Source organism: Amphibalanus amphitrite, unplaced genomic scaffold (assembly GCF_019059575.1).
Source record: "Amphibalanus amphitrite isolate SeventyFive unplaced genomic scaffold, NRLGWU_Aamphi_draft 000142F_arrow, whole genome shotgun sequence".
NCBI lineage: Eukaryota > Metazoa > Arthropoda > Thecostraca > Balanomorpha > Balanidae > Amphibalanus > Amphibalanus amphitrite.
In genome coordinates this window covers 481,837-496,523 of record NW_024881637.1, presented here as the reverse complement: position 1 = coordinate 496,523, position 14,687 = coordinate 481,837, and the positions used below count along the sequence as shown (strand labels likewise).

At 48.9% G+C, this 14,687-nt stretch overlaps 1 protein-coding gene across 1 annotated transcript; it reads left to right on the top strand.

Moving 5' to 3' along the window:
* The first annotated feature begins 26 nt into the window (after positions 1–26).
* Positions 27–14,580, top strand: LOC122382541 (gelsolin, cytoplasmic-like). The gene is made up of 19 exons (XM_043368015.1): positions 27–243; positions 1,814–1,888; positions 2,288–2,353; positions 3,702–3,825; positions 4,240–4,352; positions 5,378–5,555; positions 9,416–9,537; positions 9,722–9,823; positions 10,041–10,178; positions 10,550–10,667; positions 10,926–11,055; positions 11,201–11,330; positions 11,564–11,702; positions 11,934–12,151; positions 12,310–12,393; positions 12,562–12,726; positions 13,307–13,417; positions 13,648–13,767; positions 14,020–14,580. Exons 1-19 carry the CDS (start codon positions 184–186, stop codon positions 14,044–14,046), a joined length of 2,220 nt encoding a protein of 739 aa, XP_043223950.1. The 5' UTR covers positions 27–183; the 3' UTR covers positions 14,047–14,580.
* The last annotated feature ends 107 nt before the right edge of the window (positions 14,581–14,687 follow it).

The following is a 14,687-nucleotide window of genomic DNA, read 5'->3' as shown; positions in this document are numbered from 1 at the left end:
TGTGAGTTGCCAGATGTGAGCTGCCAGATGTGAGCTGCCAGAGAGCGCTATCTCAGCGCCTCTGGCGGCCGGTGGCGGAACTACTGACTGGCCGGGTCGGCTCCGCTCGGCCGACGGAGGAGGCAGCAACAGACCGCCCAGCCGTCGGAGCCGTCGGGTCTCTCGTCCCCACAGCTATCGGCCATGGACCCCGCCTTCAAGGGCGTCGGACAGGAGCCCCGGACATGGATCTGGCGAATCGAGGTGAGTTAATTCAATAGTAGGTTCAAATACGAGCTGGCCTCGTCAAATATAAAGTATATGATAAGCAAATACATGCACTTATGTAGTTTATCGCTGCATATTTTTTCAGCATTGCCAGAGCTGTTGCTCCTTCATATGCACTCCATTGAATCTAGAGAATCTAATAAGCATGTGATAAGTACGGAATTTGGCTGCTATAGGCTACGGAATTTGGCATCAATATAAGTTTAAACGTTACTCACAAAACGAAATCAGCAAGCCGTGTGTGATGAAAAATTGTCACTTCATTAGGACTGCTGCTCTACACTCGGAAGGTAGAACGTTCGTGAAGGATGCGCGCGGTGTGTCGCCGGAAATCGGAAACGTCAAATCCCGGAAACGCCTCCTCTCCGACAGATAAGCTTCTTTTGCGCAGTGATAAGACAGGAAGTGGTTTAAAGACGTGAACTTTTCGTAAATCATTACCAGGCATTCGTACGTGATGCGAATAATATGTACTGCTGCGCGCACATTGCAACCGCACGTAGATAGAAAACGGGGACACTTAACAAGACTTGTGGTTTCAATCTGTAAAACTAAGTGAACGAGAAAATGTGAAGCTGTTTGATTACCTCGCTGACGGACATGCTGACGGAAGATGGATTTGTCGCTCGCCGACTTACATCTTTAATTGGTTGAAATTGAATCGAATTGCTATGTTTTTGCCAATTTGTCTTTGTGTGCTCTCATCACAAACCCGTAATTACTAAGGATATAATTACTCAGCTTTCTTCATCCAAATGCATTTCACATCGCAATGAAACCCTTAATTAGCTTTACGGGATCAAAGCTGGCCAGAACAGAGTGCGCCTGTTAGCAGTATTTCCCGCCGACACCTTGATGCCCTGGGGGCGCCGACGGACGCCTATCCGCGAGCCAAACCACACCTGGCAGCCGTAAAACGAGGACCAATCCCATCAGCGTCTGTTTATGTGCTCTGCCGCGCCGCTGCCGAAACACAGCCCCCTCAGAGGGCGAACCTGTTTATGACTTCTCCGGAGCTGCAGCGAACGTCACCCTCTTGGCTCCATATGACGGACGCTGAAACCTTTCCCGCCCGTCCCAGGTGTGCTGCTCTCACAAACATGCACTGAAGCGATGACGCCTCTCCCCGTGGGATGTCCGTGGGCGTGGCCCCCACGGCCCTTTGTTGGTGGAGGGCAGACACGGCCGGTTCGAGCCGGCGACACGGAGCAAGGGGAGGGGCTCAACTCGGGGTATTTCGGGCGGTGGCACCCAGCCAGCGTTTCGTCTAACCACCCACCTTCCAGTGGCGCTGGAGCGCTAATATGCACGCCTGAGATAGATGGAAGGGCGCCACGGCAAATAGCCTTTTGGTAGATAAACGGGAAGATGCTTGTTTTATCAACAACACTTTATAGGTGACGGTGAAGTAAACGTCAATATAAAACGCTCACCACATGTATTAGCAATAGCTATTCATTGTTCAACTCGTTCTCGCTCTAGCTCTCGTTTTTTATAAAGCTGATTATGAAGAGCGCCTGTGTGACATCATTCCTTTCTATTGCAGAAATTTGAGGTGAAGCCTATCGACCCCTCTCAGTACGGAAAGTTTTACACTGGAGACTGCTACATTGTTCTGAAGGTAAGCAGCATCAATAATTTTATCCGACGGACAATATTGATGTGATTTGCTAATATCAAGTCGTCCAATACCATGGCTGTCATACTTTTGTATTGCAGTGTTTAAAAAAAAATTACATTATTTTTCAAGCACACTAGAACTTAGAAGTGACTGAACACATGCTCTAAGCATCACCACCAAGCCAAGTAGATAACGACAGTGTCCGCCAACACCGAGCTAATGTAAATGTTTTCTTAGGATCGTATTTCTCCATTGCACGTTCAGCTCGGTCTGTCTGAAATGTCGGGTGCAGTGCCTGCAGTGGTAACTGCGGTAAGGCCAGATTAGCTGGTGAAACAGGGACCCAGCTTATGACGGGTGCAGGGCGCCAGCTACTGAGAACTCTTTTTCCTTTTTCAGACCAAGCTAGACGGAGACCTCCTGGTTCACGACATTCACTTCTGGCTCGGCTCTGAATCTTCTCAGGTAAGTCACGAGTCAGGAGAAAATAAGTTGACTTGCGTTCTGCTAAAAGTTAGGCATGATTTCGTAATTTCGGAAGGTGAGAAAATTTAGTTCGTCAATTGGCCAGCTCTGAAGATCAACGTTGACGTCACAGTTTACAAACACAGCTGAACGTTTGCCAGCGGAGAAGCAGCTGAGCGGTTTCAGCCTGCCAACAGCGCGTGACGAGTCCGCCCCCGCGCTCGGCTTTGTGTACCGACACTCCCGGCGTCTCTTACTCTCTCTCTCTCTCTCTCTCTCTCTCTCCTCTCTCTCTCTCTCTCTCTCTCTCTCTCTCTCTCTCTCTCTCTCTCTCTCTCTCTCTCTCGCTCTCTCTCTCTCTCTCTGTCTCTCTCTCTCTCCCTCTCTCTCTGTCTCTCTCTTTCTCTTTCTCCCTCTTTCTCTCTCTCTCTCCCTTCTCTCTCTCTCTCCCTCTCTCTGTTTGTATGTCTGTCTGTATACGGTCTGTATCAGCACGGTCTGTGAGTCAGTGTGGTTTCCTGCCGCAGAGCTCCCAGTTTAGACAGCCAAATGTTGACTCGCACCAACTAATGGGCCGAGGCCGACCCACCAGCTAATGGTAAACAAAGTAGCGCCGAAAACATAATATTGCCCTACCGTGTTGTTTCCATAAAGATAAGAAAATGTGATTTGTAATTATAAGTGCGTGTCCCATTTCCAAGAATGTCAAGTGCACACGGCAAACAAGTGTCCAGATAGGTGTTGTTTGGTACCGTTAATTGAAAATGTGTCTAAGAGCTGCCAGAATTATGTGAAATTCATATGATTAATGGTTCTTAATGCAATAAAGGCACAACGTTTAAACGCGAACATCTTCCATCCCAAATTATTCACCCCGGGACAGTCTCCTCCCGGTGTTGTGTTGTTTTTACCGGCTGAGCTGGAGAGTGAAGCTGGGCACGGCGCCAGCGCCTGTCTCCGACACAGCTGGGGTATAAGGGCGAACCTGGGAGAGGGAGAGGGAGAGGGAGAGGAGAAAAACACGCCACGGCCGGTCCAGATGTAGGAGGGACGGAGCTGCTGAACTGCTGGCGCCACGTGCTTTGGGCGTGGCCGAGGGGCAGTTTCGGATGATTTCATGGTGACTTGGCAAGCATCTGTGGATATTTAGTCTTTACAGCTGAAGTAAAGAAACTAACGAGCCAAGTAGAAAATAATGCATCCATAACGACGAAATAAGAATGCGCAGCGAAGGGTAAAATATTAACTACATTCGAAAGTAATGATTATTATCTTTGTCAGCGTGCACATTATCCCAGCTATGGCTCTGATGTCGTCTACGCCTACCCCATCCGCCCCGTGCCATCAGGACGAATGGGGTACCGCGGCCATCAAGGCGGTGGAGCTGGACGACTCACTGGGAGGACAGCCCGTCCAGCACCGGGAGGTGCAGGGCCACGAGTCCAAGCTCTTCCTCTCCTACTACAAGAAAGGTGAGATACACTGAGCTGGGCTGGGTATGAGGCACAGATTCAGACTGATGAAGTAAGACATGAGACGAACTTCGATTGGGACATCGAAGACGTAAGAACATATGTTAACGCCGGTATACGAGAAGTTCGTGACGGATTGATCTGGCTGAATAACGACTCCCGAATGTTGATCAGCAGTTACCAATCAGTAGTTCGGTGATGAGCACCCGGTGGTCAGTGGGCAGAGGGCAGTGGTGAGTGGTCAGCGGTGGAGGAATGCTAGCCCATGCCAGAAGTCGGCATGGTATGGGGGTGAACTCAACCGGTGACGGCATGTCTTGGCAGCCACCTGGCGGGTGGTGTAACGTCTGACCTGCACTGACCCAGGCCGACCACTGGGTGGTTCTCTAACTGTTCTGTGTACTTTTGCCACAGGAATTCAGTACCTGAAGGGCGGCGTAGCCAGCGGATTCCGCCACGTCAGCGATGACGACTACGAGCCGGCCCTGTTCCAGGTCAAAGGCCGCCGGAACGTGCGGGTCACCCAGGTTAGTGCACCGAACAGAACGGTCGCGCCGGGTGGAAGGTCACTGCAATATGGCCGTAGGCTGATCAACAATATCTGCGCTATAGCTAGATAACGGACAGATGGACAGTGTGCGGCAGCTGCTATGCTATTGTTAGTAGGCGCTGACGCAATCTGCATGTTCCCGATAACGCAAACATCCTGGAGGAGCAAAGTAAACATACTTTTGTCTAATGGAATGTAACGTAATATTTGCGTGCATAACGTACCAAATGAAACATTTGTCCAGGCGCCGCAGCACACAGCCGTATAGATGACAAGGAGGTGCAGGGGGTTAGGCAGGCCCGCAGTACACGAGTGCCTTGCGGTACAGTATCCCGTCTTCTGCTCTGTATATAACGCCCATTGTGATTGGCATGCCATGGGCTAGTACATCTTGTAAACTCTTACTACCATTCTAGACGAGAGATCATGGGTGGCATGATCACCCATAAACCACTTTTTAATGCTTAGATGCATTCTTTCTGTCTTTTGCGGAATGTAGCCGGATATTTTTCATTACATTTACCTACCTGTCCTTCCTGTGTCTATGCACAATGAATATCGCACATGCGATGGGTCCAGTGAATGAAGCCGTGTCCCCATGGATGCTGGTCGTGCTGCTGTGTCATGCTCTGCCGTTAGCTTTGCTTAGAAATAATAAACTTACCGTCTTATACAGCAGACAGACAGGCGTTTACAAACAAGGCGCTATTTTCTTACCGGCCGTAGCCTTCAAGGGACGACGGTTTACTAGCGTGCACTGCAGGGTGTAATATGATAACGAGTGTAAATCATAGAAAATGGCTCGGAGCCTCTCGATTCATTAACATTAGGCGTTTCAAATTATGCAAACCCTACACTTTTTGTTGTTGTTTGAGGTTGTAAAATGTTCGTGTTGTTAAGTGGAATACTTGAAAACTCGCTTTCAAACAGGCACATGTCAAGTACTTACAGTGTACACCCTTGAAACTTGTCGACTATGTGACCATCCTCTCTCCTGCCCAGGTGGAAATGAAGGTCTCGTCGATGAACCGCGGCGACTGTTTCATCCTGGACACACACGACACCATCTACGTGTGGGCGGGACCCAAAAGCCGGCGCACCGAGAGACTCAAGGCGACCCAGGCGGCCGCGCAGATCCGCGACAGCGACCACGGCGGGAAGGCCACCATCCACATACTCGGTGAGACGACATGGCCACATCAAGGCGAGACACTCTGCCCGAAGGGTGCTGGTTACAGGCGACAGATGTTCCCGCTGCAGTCCGGTCTTCGGTCACTTTCTAATCAACATATATTTCCGATAGTGTTGCGCATAAACACCGCTTAGCTTTTAAAGATGCGCCCCAAAACATCTGTGATATTTATTTAGTCGGCAGTTTGGCAGAACATCTCACACGCTCTGCCAGCCAGGGGCAGGCGCGCACCCTGGGCCGGTTACCACCCCGTCCTGCCGCCAACAGCCGTCTCTCAGTCCTGCCGCCAACAGCCGCCTCTCAGGTCACCCAGCTGGGTGTGGGCTCCCACCCCACGCCGAGTACAGCTTGTAGGCTAATCCCCGCGCCCGGTGACACGGGTTTGGCGCCGACATCCCCGGGGTAGTTCCGGTAGGAGCTGGCACCGAACATAGCTCCGCGGGGGGGGGGGGGGGTACGAGACATGAGACACCGCTGGCAGCGCGCCAGATCAGGCAATGACGGCGACAGGCGCGGACAATAGTCGTGGTGACAAACGCAGACAATAGCCATGGAAGATGCAAACACGCTGGACAACCCAATGTGGAACCTAATTCCACTGTAATACCGTATGATTGCAAGCTTGCCCCTGACAGTAATTTTGCTATTAACCATTCCAATATCCCACCAGACTTCAATGTGATCATGGCGTTGATTGGAGCGTTCACTGTAAAAAAAAACTTACAAGCCCCTCGTACACTGTAAAAAAAATTCACTAGCTAATTTTGAAATTAGGCATTTTTTACGAGTGCCTCCCTTGCTCCTCGTTACAACATATATGAACATTAGTAGTCAGAGCCATGCACGTTAACAATGCCGCTTGTGGAACAAATGCCTACGAGCGAGAACATGTTCAGGAACCTAATTTTGCGCAGTGTTAATGAACTACGCACAGCCTCACAGTGTTACCCGCCGTTGGCTTGTTCTCGGCCAGTTTTTAGTGTGTCCCTCAATTAGGTCATTTCGCTATTAGCTCAGCTGACGAGGCCCCGGCTGGCACCTACTAAACGGATAACCTTGCGTGCAACCCCGCTTGTTGTCACGAACGCCTGCAGCTGGTAAACGTGCTGGCAAGCTTGCGTGGTAAGCGGCTTCGGATGGCTATGAGGATGTGCCTCATAGCTATCCTCGTCGCATGTTACAGCCTAGGAGTCTGTGGCTGCTTTCAGAAGGAGTCCCCCCCCCCCCGCTTCCGGGAGCCGGCGTCCATTTTGTGTTGCGTCGCCATTACTGTGTGTGTCTGCCCAACTGCTCTTTGGCTTGATTGAAGGTGAGACATCTTGTATCATTTGCTGTGTGCTCAACAAAAAGGTTGTCCATTTGTAAACAAAAGTTATTATGTTGTTGAGCTTCTTAGAAGATGTATAGTATCGCATAATGTTGCCCGTCGTTGGCAGAAGTGCGCCAGTATCGTCTATCCAAGTCAGAATAGCTATATCTTTGGGACTTAAGCTAGCTTGTGGCAGAAATCTATCACTTTATTCAACTTTAATTTAATCGTTTTCCAGATTGGTATGCCTTATGATAATAATAATGTTAATATTCGTTTTTTTCACCCATTAGGTACAGACTTCTCTGGTGAAGAATGGGGCCATGTATGTCCTGGCCTACCTGCACCCCGCGACTGCCGCCGGTGCAGAGCTAATGAAAAAATCACAAATGTTTGATGGTGGTTATTTAAGAAACCTTATTGAAAATTATTCAGTTAGTTGTTGTTGTTGTTGTTGTTGTTGTTGTTGTTGTTGTTGTTAAAGTTATAGTTATTGTCCTGGCGTTGTTATTGTTCTCGTTCTCGTTCTCGTGCCCGAATAAATGTGCTGCAGCGCTACTCAGTCTGTTTACTTGCGGGTGGCGGTCGAGAGTCGGGGGCACTGGTCGACGGAATTCCGTCGACCGTGCCTCGACCCCGAAGGCCAGTAGTGGTACTAGTTAACTAGTGCCACTACTGGCCTTGAGCTAGTACCATTACTAGCCTTTGGGGCTAGTACCATTACTGGGTATGGATTAGTAGGCAGTGGCTAGTTACTTTACCAGGCAGGGGCTGTTATGACACCTAGTAGACGCACTACCCACGCTATTTACGTGCGTGTTGTCAAACTAGGTGGAGCACGGTGGTCGTATGCATACGAGGCACAGCCTTGTCGAACAAGCTTGTTACTCGGCAACTAGCCTAAAATTAGCCAAATTTACACGCTCCTGCAATGTTATTTTTGCGCTGAGAATTCCTCTACGAGGGGCTTGTAAGTTTTTTTTACAGTGTAGAGGAATTCTCAGCGCAAAAATAACATTGCAGGAGCGTGTAAATTTGGCTAATTTTAGGCTAGTTGCCGAGTAACAAGCTTGTTCGACAAGGCTGTGCCTCGTATGCATACGACCACCGTGCTCCACCTAGTTTGACAACACGCACGTAAATAGCGTGGGTAGTGCGTCTACTAGGTGTCATAACAGCCCCTGCCTGGTAAGGTAACTAGCCACTGCCTACTAATCCATACCCAGTAATGGTACTAGCCCCCAAGGCTAGTAATGGTACTAGCTCAAGGCCAGTAGTGGCACTAGTTAACTAGTACCACTACTGGCCTTCGGGGTCGAGGCACGGTCGACGGAATTCCGTCGACGGAATTCCGTCGACCAGTGCCCCCGACTCTCGACCGCCACCCGCAAGTAAACAGACTGAGTAGCGCTGCAGCACATTTATTCGGGCACGAGAACGAGAACGAGAACAATAACAACGCCAGGACAATAACTATAACTTTAACAACAACAACAACAACAACTAACTGAATAATTTTCAATAAGGTTTCTTAAATAACCACTATCAAACATTTGTGTTTTTTTTTTTTCATTAGCTCTGCACCGGCGGCAGTCGCGGGGTGCAGGTATAGGCCAGGACATACATGGCCCCATTCTTCACCAGAGAAGTCTGTAATGGGTGAAAAAAACGAATATTAACATTATTATTATCATAAGGCATACCAACCTGGAAAATGATTAAATTAAAGTTGAATAATGTGATAGATTCCTGCCACAAGCTAGCTTAAGTCCCAAACATATAGCTATTCTGACTTGGATAGACGATACCGGCGCACTTCTGCCAACGACGGGCAACATTATGCGACTATACATCTTCTAAGAAGCTCAACAACATAATAACTTTTGTTTACAAATGGACAACCTTTTTGTTGAGCACACAGCAAATGATACAAGATGCCTCACCTTCAATCAAGCCAAAGAGCAGTTGGGCAGACACACACAGTAATGGCGACGCAACACAAAATGGACGCCGGCTCCCGGAAGCGGGGGGGGGGGGGACTCCTTCTGAAAGCAGCCACAGACTCCTAGGTTGTAACATGCGACGAGGATAGCTATGAGGCACATCCTCATAGCCATCCGAAGCCGCTTACCACGCAAGCTTGCCAGCACGTTTACCAGCTGCAGGCGTTCGTGACAACAAGCGGGGTTGCACGCAAGGTTATCCGTTTAGTAGGTGCCAGCCGGGGCCTCGTCAGCTGAGCTAATAGCGAAATGACCTAATTGAGGGACACGCTAAAAACTGGCCGAGAACAAACCAACGGCGGGTAACACTGTGAGGCTGTGCGTAGTTCATTAACACTGCGCAAAATTAGGTTCCTGAACATGTTCTCGCTCGTAGGCATTTGTTCCACAAGCGGCATTGTTAACGTGCATGGCTCTGACTACTAATGTCCATATATGTTGTAACGAGGAGCAAGGGAGGCACTCGTAAAAAATGCCTAATTTCAAAATTAGCTAGTGAATTTTTTTTACAGTGTTTGTTCTCTGACGTTTTTCAGACGAGTACGCCGACGGCGGTCTGTACGCGGCCTTCTTCAAACAGCTGGGAGGCGGCAGTAACGAGGACGTCCCGCCAGAGTCGACCTCAGACGACGACGTCGACCACGAGAGGCAGCAGAAGGTACATACATACACAAACAGGCAACAAGAGCATCGAGCTCAACTATGAAAAATCCTAGTATTTTGTCGTACTGACTGTGTTCACAAAAAGGACCACCAATCCACTCATCGTATTTCTGTTCGAAGTCATTTGAAATGCAATGTTCTTTCAGTATTCTCACTTCACGAATGGTTTCATCTCACAGCGATCGGTGACCTTGTACAAGGTCAGTGACGAGAAGAACGGCACCGTTCACATCGAGGAGATCGCCAAGAAGCCTCTGATGCAGGAAATGCTGAAAACCGAGGTATGAGAACGCATACCTAGGTACTACATATGTCATTTAAATTTTTAGTTTTCCGCATGAAGTCACTCCAACAATTTATACGGTATTCGTATGCCTACGACAATTTTATCTAAAGAAAGCTGGCTAGCTGCCTCTCAATTGCTTCAGCACATTCGTGGCATGCCCATCCCTTCTCCTCGACACGGTATTCTGACAGCTCTGTTCCCGCCACTTTCAGGACTGTTTCATTCTGGACACGGGCGCGGCCGGGTTCTTCGTGTGGATCGGACGCGGCAGCACCAAGGCAGAGAAGGCAGCCGCTATGGATCGCGCCAACAAGTTCATGGCGCAGAAGGGACTGCCCGCCTGGACCAGGGTAAGAAGTGGCTGGACGTGTTCGGGGGTCTCCGTCATGCACAACTGATGTACTCGTATTTTGGAACTATTAGGGGGGAGCATTCAGGAAGAGCGGGTGCTGGAGGACGCTAATGTTACCTATCCTGACCTTCCCTGACCGCTGCTGACCTCTGGTGACCTCAGGTGGAGCGTGCGATGAAGAACAATGATGTGACTTCTGATTGTTCTGACCTCTGGTGACCTCAGGTGGAGCGTGTCGTGGAGGACTCTCATTTGACCTACTCCAATCTTCCCTGACCTCCACTGACCTCTGGTGACCTCAAGTGGAATGTGTCGTGGAGGATACTGATGTGACTTTCCATGACCTCCATTGACCTACCGTGACCTCAGGTGGAGCGTGTAGTGGAGGACGCGGAGCCGGCCGTATTCAAACAGTACTTTAGCCGCTGGGTGGACGACGATGCTCAGGTCGGACTGGGCCGCATCTACTCCCGGGAACAGATCGCAGGTTCGTACTGATGATGGAAACACCGTTACTCAGTAAGCGCATGTGTGATCTCCCCAAACTGTCTATTCTATAATAATGATATTGAAACCAATATTAGTGAAAAATCTAAAGCTCGTAAATGTTACTGACATTCAGTTTGCTTTACAAGTTTGCCTATCGATTCTGTTTCTCACTTTTTACCTTGAGCTTGTTAGTCTCCTGCCTGACTGAGTGGATGACGAACCAGTCTAACGGCTGTGATGTGTCCGTTTTTCCCAGAGAGCGTGCCGGTCTCTGTGCACCTCGAGTCTCGTCCGCCCAAACAGCGGCGTCACCTGGTGCAAAAGTCGTTCGGCTGCGCTCTCGGGTTCATGCCGGACGACGGTTCGGGCCAGGTGGAGATCTTTAGGTATTTGCAGTTACCTTCGACGTTATTGGGGACAAATTGAAACAATTATGTTTTGGCAGTCACGTGATTGGATCAAAATGCAGAAAGAGACGTAAATACATAGTTTCCCATAGTCGTATAATAATGAGTCATCCGTGTTTGATAGGATTGAGAACTTTGAGCCTGTGCTGGTGCCGAAGGAGACATACGGCATGTTCTTCGGCGGCGACTCGTACCTGCTGAAATACACCTACCAGAAATTCAACAGGGATCACTATGTTATCTACTTCTGGCAGGTCAGTAATAACTTCAAAAATCGTTTCATGCATGCATTCATCGTAAAACGTTTGGAGGTCAGTTTCATCTGGGAGCCTGTAAAAGTTAGCCTGTTGAAAATATGCATTTTAATTTGAATGTATTTGTAAGCATACTTGTATGAACTTTCCCTCTGACAGGAAATCGACGTTTTACCACAGCTGCAACTGAAACAAATGTGACCTGTCTCTGATTCCTGTATCTGTCCATCCAGGGCAACCAAAGCAGCCAGGACGAGCGGGCGGCCGCGGCGCTGCACGCCGTGAAAATGGACGACGGTCTGTGCGGCCGCGCCGTGCAGGTCCGCGTGGTCCAGGGAAGGGAGCCGCGGCACTTCCTCACGCTGTTCAAGGGTGAGTGAGACGACGGCGCTCTCACTACAATCAGAGCCTATGTCACTGGACGGTGGAAAACGTTCACGTTCGACAGTTTTTTTTATAACTTGTACAATAAATTACAGCATTTTTTCATTTTTGTCTGTACCGTCTAAAACCTTTTCATTTCTGTCAGATATGTCTTCATGCCGTCAGGGGATATCTCTTTTCAGTCTCTTTCACGCCCCCTTGCCGCGCTACGATTCCCAGGTAAAATGATCGTGTTTATGGGCGGCCACGCCAGCGGCTTCAAGAACATCCACGACCACGACACGTACGACGTGGACGGCACGCGGCTCTTCCACGTGTGCGGCACGAGCGAGGTGGACACACGTGCCGTCCAGGTGCCCGAGGAGACCAAGAGCCTCAACGACGACGACGTGTTTGTGCTGGAGACGCCCAAACAGACCTTCATCTGGTACGGCAAGGTCAGTAACGTGGCGCGCGGTGCAGGGCGAAATAGGAAATTGTGACATACGAGTCGTTTACCGTTTCCTCGTATGAAAGGTGATTCAGTTCATTCAAATGTTTACCGTGATTGTTGCTATAAATGAAACACATTTGACATTGAGTGTTCTTACTTCAGGAATGTTGTGACGAGGAGAGGGCGATGGCAGACAACGTGGCCTCTCTGGTATCTCCCGGACGGTCTCCGGTCAAAATCAACCAGGTGAGAACTCTGATGACCACACTGCGAAGTGCAAAATATCATGACCTGCCGACGTTATACATATTATCCGAGGCATCACCTCACGCCTGCCTCACCTCGGTCTATGCTGTGCGGTGTGATCGTCATCCGTGACCCCGTTCTGACCCCGTTTACCGGTCCGTGGTGCAGGGTGGCGAGCCGGCGGAGTTCTGGTCCGCGCTGGCCGGTGACCCCAGTGAGGTGCAGCAGGTCACCGAGCCCACAGCGCCACCCCTCGAGAAGAAACTCATCCACTGCTTCGAGAACGTGGCCGGCGAGTTCATCGTGGAGGAGGTGGAGGGCTTCGAGCAGGACGTGAGTGATGTGGGACTTGGGAGGACAGTGATGTGTTGGCACAGGTAGGCATTTGTCGCACTTCTGGGAGATTTTTTTTTTTAATACAGGTTCGGACGGTTCTTAGCTCGGTACTCAATAAAACGGATTAAATTTCTTGAATGAAATATAAATGAAATTTAGCTAAAACAAAGGAATGTGATTGTGTTGTATTCCCCTACTCAAACTGATGGAATTGAAGGAGGCAGTTACTGTGCCCTTGAAAATGTAACTGCTCGTCCAGCAACAGGTCCACTGAGCGCCTGCTTACCATTCTATTCATAGATGGCGCTGGTAGTAAGCGCCTGAAACCATACTGTGCCGCATGCCATGGATGATTCGAATAGTCACGATATCGTTTTTTTCTGCGAGAAATCTGACATCTTGCTTGTCATCAGCATTGAAAATGCTAAAAAACGTATGGCTCCCCCCCCCCCACACCCGCTAAACCAAATGTCCAAATGCCTTCACGACCTTTATTCAAGAACCGCATATGACGTATGTACAATGTACATACAGCGATTATGTATTAACTTACCAATCTTTTCGGCATTTTCTGCAGGATTTGAATGAGGACGATGTGATGATTGTCGATACTGGCGACGAGGTCTACTGCTGGATCGGGAAAGATGCCAGCAGACAGGAGAAGGAAAAGACCTTCCAGTATGCCACGGTAAGTGATATCCGGCTCTGGTCCTTGGCGAAACATGACAGTAACCTTACTAATAGTGAATAATGTTAGAAGTAGCCGTTTAAATGATAAACTTTCAGCTACCTGCTGTTTGCACGAAATACGTTATTGAAGACCCCTCGACTCATTTCTGACAAGGGCATGTCTTGACGTATGTGTGCCAAAGCGAGTGTGCTGTAAACCACCTCGCTGATCGCTGTTTAATGTTTCAGAAATACGTCAAGTCGGACATGACGATCCGCGAGGACACCACGGTGATTCGCGTCCCGGAGGCCCGCGAGCCGCCCTCCTTCAAGGCGCTCTTCCCCAGCTGGGACGATAACATGTTCGAGGTAACATCAGACGGTTCAGCATGGATCGATCCGACTGTCGCAGAGTAATACAAAGCAGATGTAGCGCTTTCAATTTATAAATTTACGCAAAATTGACACCACGGTATGCGGTGCCTGGCCCTGCTACGCCACAATCCGCGATGAGAGTGAACACTGAACGTTTGAAATTGACGTGCTCAGTTTTTTATTTGCTAAACCTGTAAATTTGTTCGCCACCTCCATAACACCACATATCCGTCTCTCTGTTTACAGAAGAGGTCCGCTCCCCCGGGACTGTAAACGGCAGGAAGACAAGACGGACTGAGCTGCAACTACAGGAGACGCGGCCGAGCGTGCCTGCAGCGCCGTAACTCCCCCAAATAACAACCAAATCCGACCCCAGGCCGCGCTGATTGGTGGGAACTTCTCTTTCTGTGTGTGCCATAGAGTTTATAACATCACTATAGTGTTTGCTATTGACGAGGTAACTTCTTATTCACGAAGCCATTTCTTGTTACGCTTTAAAAACATGTTGATTGACTTTTTAAGCCTCCAAACACGGCTCTTTTGTCAATACTGGATCACAACTAAATATTGCACTTATGTCTTATACTTATTTAACTATTTGACCTCTATCAACAGGATAGGGGTGACTAGATCATTTTAATCAATTTCAACAGCTTGTTAGAAAACGAGTTAAAATGAGTCTATGCGATGTTCTCAATTGCAAAGTGTATTTCGGAGCTGTGAAATGTGAGTGTAAATTTACATTTGATATCAGTGCAATTGTGAAATGTGTTAATTTCTGTAATACACGCCAACTTTTTACCAAAAGCTGTCACTAACAGCATTAATTCTAAGGTAGCCGTGGTTGTGCAAATGTTAATATTATATTTTACGACAGATATGATAGATAAGGTCGCAAAAAACACACACACGAA

Bases quoted from the DNA above. Each gene is read 5' to 3' on its own strand.
- LOC122382541 (XM_043368015.1), top strand. From the start codon at position 184: ATGGACCCCGCCTTCAAGGGCGTCGGACAGGAGCCCCGGACATGGATC. The intron at 4,353-5,377 runs GTTAGTGCACCG...TCTCCTGCCCAG, and splicing joins GGAACGTGCGGGTCACCCAG to GTGGAAATGAAGGTCTCGTC. The intron at 10,668-10,925 runs GTTCGTACTGAT...CGTTTTTCCCAG, and splicing joins CTCCCGGGAACAGATCGCAG to AGAGCGTGCCGGTCTCTGTG.